The sequence below is a fragment of the Nicrophorus vespilloides genome, unplaced genomic scaffold, assembly GCF_001412225.1.
Source record: "Nicrophorus vespilloides isolate i.1.1-1 unplaced genomic scaffold, Nicve_v1.0, whole genome shotgun sequence".
Taxonomy (NCBI): Eukaryota; Metazoa; Arthropoda; class Insecta; order Coleoptera; family Silphidae; genus Nicrophorus; species Nicrophorus vespilloides.
The window spans coordinates 1,452-7,405 of record NW_017095962.1 but is presented as its reverse complement, the minus strand read 5'-3'; the positions used below and the strand labels follow the sequence as shown (position 1 = coordinate 7,405).

Sequence of the window (5,954 nt, the reverse complement as noted above, 5' to 3'; positions counted from 1 at the left end):
GATCGAATTGAAGAAGAAACTTAGTAAATTAATATAATTATTTCTTGGTTTTTGGAAAGAAATTTGTAAGAATCAGTTAAGACTAATATTAAATAATTAAAAATGAATGAATTAATTAGAAAATAATGTAACCAAAAGTCATTTTTAAACTTTATTAATTTTTTTTTTGTAAAAAAAATACATCACAAAAAATAGAAGTACATTTCGTTTTACAGTAGTAGAAAGATTCGAATACAAAACAAAAACATAGAAGAAAACAGATGAAGAGAATAAGATAAAGAAAACAAACAAGAAATTTGCAAACTAAATTAAACGAACAAAAAGAAAAAAAAACTTAAATTAAATATAATAATATAATATATTACAAAATAATAAAAAAAAAATATATAGATATTTATAAACTTAAATTAATTTGATTGGAAATAAATTACTCTACTTTTCACCGTTTCGCGCAGAATGGAAAACGCGTAAATAAAAAAAATGATAAAAACTTATTTTCGTTTACATCAATTTATGTAACGAAAGTTTTTCGTATAAGTTATTTTTTTTCCGCTCACTTTCTTTACAATATAATAAAATATATTTATTCGTTTAAACACGTATACAAGAAGAAACCAATGACACCCATCGAGATAATAATTAAAAAGTAAACAAATATAATAATAATCTTAATAATTTCTTCTTTTCTCTTTTTTTAAATTTAAATTAGAAAGAATCACCGAAAACGCGTATTTACTAGACACGTTTATTTATATAAAGCCTTTGAGATCTTCATATTAAACTTAATTCATTTATTTTCGATATATAAACAGTTTAAATTATTTGCAAACGATTAAACTTAAGTAGCTAAATTTTTTTTTTGTAACGTTAATTGCGGATGAAATTAGTGATCTTAATTAAACTAAGTTCATTTACATGTACGTATATTCACAGATTGCGAGATAAGGTCCCTTCCTATTAAAAAAAAAATAATAAAATAATAATAAAATAAACGATTTACAAAAGAAGATAATTAATAAGTTGCGTATGTACAAATTATTTATTTACAGGTTTATATTTTTTTTTTAGTTTAATTATTTCACCCTGGTTTTTGACGGATTGGTTAAAACGGGGGGTGTTAGTGAGGAACATGGGAGGGGGGAGGATGATGCGCGTTGCTGTCAACTACCGCCTCATGATGTCCTCGATGGTGAATCCAGTTTTCTTTGGCGGATTTTGCGGTGGACGTGGTGGAGGTGGAGGTTGGATGGGTTGCTGGATGGAGTCGTCTTTCTTCATGGAAAGATCGCTGGGAACGTCCAGGGAGGAGATTTTAGACGTGCTGGGACCTGCCAGATTCAGTAGTTGCGAGTTGTTAGGGATGAGGATGTCGGGTGGTTTGAGAATGGTTGGACTGGGTGGTATCGGTATGCTCTGCGGCATCAGATTTGAAGGCATGGTTAAACGCATGCTCATCACAGGTGGCGGAGAGTGTCGACCCATGGATAGGTTCGTGGCTTCGCTGTATCTGCGCTTCCGGAACGGCCCTAAGAAGTGGTGTTCCATCGGACTGGTTATCGTTGACGGCTTCTGCGGCGGTAGCAAATCCCTTCTGATCTGCAGCTGCGGATGATGCGGCTCCTTAGGTTTCTCCTTTCCTTCCAAGTTGGGCGGCTCCTCTTGTCCTGGATCGATCTCTGGGTCATCTTCGAGGTCCTCATCTTCGTCTTCTAAATGGATGCGACGCTCCTCCGGGTTCGGTCTCATCGTGTAGGAAGTGCAAGGTTCATGGCATTGAGTGCGCTCCGGTATCGGGGATGAAATCCTTATGGGGTCGTCGCGTTCGGGGCTGTGCGGACGCGGAGACATCGATTCTGGCGGTATGAAACCATCGCCGAGACCGTCGGCTGGGACGTCTCCTACGGCGTGGGTCAGAGCGTGTCTGCGAAGATCGCAGTTCCTTCGGAACACCTTTCCGCAAGAGTTGCACTCGTACGGTTTGTGGTCCGTGTGGGTCAGCAGGTGCGTCTTCAGGTTCGAACGTTGATTGAAGGATCTGCTGCAGACCGGACACTTGTGCGGCGATTCCTCCATGTGCAGGATCTTGTGGACTGCCAAAGTCCGAGACTGGCAGAATCCTTTGCCACATTCCGTACATTTAAACGGCTTCTCTTTACTATGAATATACCTGAAACAACAAAAAAAACAAATTTAGACAACACTTCACAGGCTTTAATTGATAAAAAAAGAACATTTCTTGAGCAGATGATTCAAATTTTTCAACAAAAATCAATCAAATATGTTTGTTCTTCCACATTTAACTGCATAGAACACATGACACTTAAGAAGGGATAATTGGCTGCATATAACAACAATAGAAAAAAAAAACAGTTCCATTTCACATATTCTCCCAAAATTTGATTTTCTTTAGTAAATCAACCAAAACGAGTACATTTTTCCAGATTCAAGAAATTAAAGAGTTTGTTGATCAATTTAATTAAGACGGTTAAAATGTTCTAAAAATACTTCAAGTTTCAATTAGAAAACAGAAATTATTAAAATATTTAAAAAAAAAACTAAACTTACTAAAATCTCTTAATAATTAAGAAATATTATAAAGTTTTATATTAAATTTGCATAAGAATGTACATGAAATTTCCATATTAATTTTCGATTTAATTAATTGAATATTCAAAGCGAATATTAGACGATATAGCAAAAAGAAAAAAACAGTTTATTTTTTGTTTGTATCGGTTCTTCGAATCTTCGATCACAATGACATAATTAATCAAGTTTCCACTTCCAGTCATCTCATGCATAATGCAGCCTCCTTCTTCTAAATCCGCGTTCACAGAAACACTGGGAAGCGAAACAAGTTACAAGTTAATACCGATTTGCGAGAAGCATCACATTAATATTCCAAACTGCTTTTCCAGCATCTGCTAATCTTTGCGCACGTAATTGAATTGCATTAAAAAATTATTTTTTTTTTTATATAGTTTTCAGCAGCTATAAAAGTCGTGAATTTATTGCTCAATTTTGTATAATTGCAATTATAACAAGTTTTAATATTAATTAGTGTCAAGTTTGATTATGAAATGATTATAAACTCATAGAAAATTTCCTCAATAATCAAACTTAATTCGACTAAAATATTTAGAATCAGATTTTTTTTTTAGATTTTGAATAAAATTATCCCATTTCGATAAAAATCATTAAATCTTTCGGAATCGATTATACATTTGTATCCAAATGCGTGGCATAAATTAATCTGTTGCAAGAGTTAAGAAAACCATTAATTATAAGAAACTAATCTAGCAAATGATGATCGCTTTCGACCTTATAAATATTCATTCGATGTTTACTTATCTCGCACTAAGCGACTACGTGAAAAGTAACTTTAACCCGAGGTTATAAAGTATACCATTAGAACTTCGAAAATACCCAATTTACATGTCTTTTCTCAGCCCAATTTCAGATTTATACTGGTTTCATCTAAAGAAACAAAGGTAATTAGAAAAGAAAATTGTGGAAAATTATATGACTTTTTTTTTCTCTCGCTCTCACTTTTCGTCCGTTTCTTTTTTCTACCTCAGAATCTTGTGCTCGCTCGCGCGTTTCGCAATTTATATGTTATATGTGTCTGTAATTAATTCCGATTCGTGCACGAAGTTAATGGGAAAATTATTAATTTATTATTGGCCAACGAGCGAATGCGGTCAGCATTTGGGGGGATATGAGTGCATTGGGAGTTTCGTGTTTTGCAAAACCGAAATTCCCGCAAACGGAATTAAATTCGACAAGGATCTAATTCAATTCACTTTTGTTTTCTTATTTCTTTGTTTTGATGTTTCTTGTAAAATCCATAAAAAGAGAACGTAAAATGTACAAATCGAGTGAATTCAATTGAAACATTCTTTCGTAAATCGAAAATTCGTAAAGTGAAAACTACTGTTTTCATGTATTTATTGTTAAAACTAAATACAATACAATATGATTTGACATAATGAGGTTAGGTTAGCATAATTTGATAAAATTAAGTTAGGTTAGTAATAAAATGTGGTTTGTCAAAATGAGGTTAGGATAAAAAAATAAGATTGACAATTAGGTAAATTTAAATTATGTCAACAAATGTAATTAACAAGTCTAATTTACAATCTAGATTCTAGACTAGACTAGATCTTAATCATAAGCTTTTCTAATGATATCAAAGGTTAGATTAATTTGATGTTCTTTGCTTAAGTTTGTTGAAGTTAGTAAACACTAGTAGACTTGGGTACAAGGACTGTCGGTTATTCTTGAAGAAATCAAACAGCACTTGTCGCTCCGGCACAAAGCATGTTTAACGCAATGTTTAAACTGTACGTACAATTCGAGGAATATAAAGTAGAGGACTTAAACAGAACTGGTCTCTACTAGGCTATTGACTCGAATCCTTCCTCCTATATTCATTCACCCTCTTCTTCATCTAGTGATCTGAATGCGCGAAAAGGAGCAGGATAAAAAAAAAGATGGAAAAAGATTGTATGATGCATGCGTCCGTTTCAAGCTTTTAATAAACCTCTCCTCTACTTCTTGGATTTATTGCCGCCGCTGTGAGAACTGGAGGTCCCTTTATATCCAACCGCATCCTCTGATTCAAGAAAGAGAGAGACTCCTTTCGCACATAAGTAACAAACATTTAAAAAAAGCCGAAGCGTTCCCAATTAGCCAATGTTTCGTGATTTAATAGCAATTACGTGGAATGATGTACGTCGCCTTCGAAATCTGTACTGGATTCAGGTGGAAGGAGCAATAATTCAACGGATTTAATACACGACGTTTCGGTCTCGCGGGATTTCATTTTACGTTTGTGCTGTACAAGTGTACGTGTGTATGAATGTATATAGATAGATGTGTGTGAGTGTGTATGAGAGGCCGAGGTAGTGGTGTTGCGTTGCGTCGAGTTTTCTTATAGAAAGAAAACATGACGGACTGCATTCCTCGGCGTATTAACCGGAGCAATCTGTAATCACAGCCGTGGTCCCGGCACTCCGGGGCTCCACCACAACGGTGGGGCCCGGCGGGGATCGGCGGAGGCACTTCTCGGGGGGTAAATATCAAAAGTGTGCCTACACGCACAACTCCCATGTGATGATGATCTCTTTCACTCTTTTTGTTTCTTTCTTTGTGTCTTTCGCCCAACTAATTTATAGTTGCAATCTATCTTTAATTTCAACATATTGTATTCATATAGTACATTGGGAAAACGCTAATTACTTTTTACGTAAACTAATTTGTAATCAAGTTTACTGTACAAAAATGATCATCTTCTTACAACACATACACTTGTACTTGACTTAGCAGCTTAAATTATGCAAAATGACAGCTGTCACTTTTTGTCAAAACAAAGAACTGGTAAAAACATTTGTCCATTGGGTTGCAACTACAAAGACATATGTTGGAACATGGGGAAAAAAAATAAGAAACGCTGTACTATAGTATAGAAAAACACTGATTGTTATTTCAGAAATAAATTGCACTGATACATCAAGCTCAAAAAATGTGTTGTACTATAGCAGCGTTTCTTAAATTATGCAAAATGACAGCTGTCACCTTTTGTCAAAACTAAAAACTGTTTAAAACTCTGGTGCAACTACAAACAAATATGTTGGGACACGCTGACACAATAGTATAGAAAATTACTGATTGTTATTTTAAAAATAGATTGCACTGATACATCAAGTTCTAAAATGCTTATGTTGTACTATAGCAGCGTTTCTTAAATTATGCAAAATGATAGCTGTCACTTTTAGTAAAAACTAAAAACTGGTTAAAACTCTGGTACAACTACAAACAAATATGTTGGGACACGCGGCAATTAAGAAACGCTGTACTATTGCACTAATTCACTTACAATTGTACAAAAAGTTGAATTGTAATTCGTAATACTTCATATATAATAGATATAGTGTAGAAAAAATAAGAATCTTTTT

At 34.2% G+C, this 5,954-nt stretch overlaps 1 protein-coding gene across 1 annotated transcript; it reads right to left on the bottom strand.

The window, feature by feature from the left end:
- Positions 1 to 858: 858 nt before the first annotated feature.
- On the bottom strand, positions 859 to 2,167 carry LOC108569002 (protein bowel-like; the record flags this gene model as incomplete). The annotated part of the gene is made up of 1 exon (XM_017930377.1): positions 859 to 2,167. A coding segment is annotated over one exon (1,003 nt), but the record flags the coding sequence as incomplete, so codon positions are not given.
- Positions 2,168 to 5,954: the final 3,787 nt, after the last annotated feature.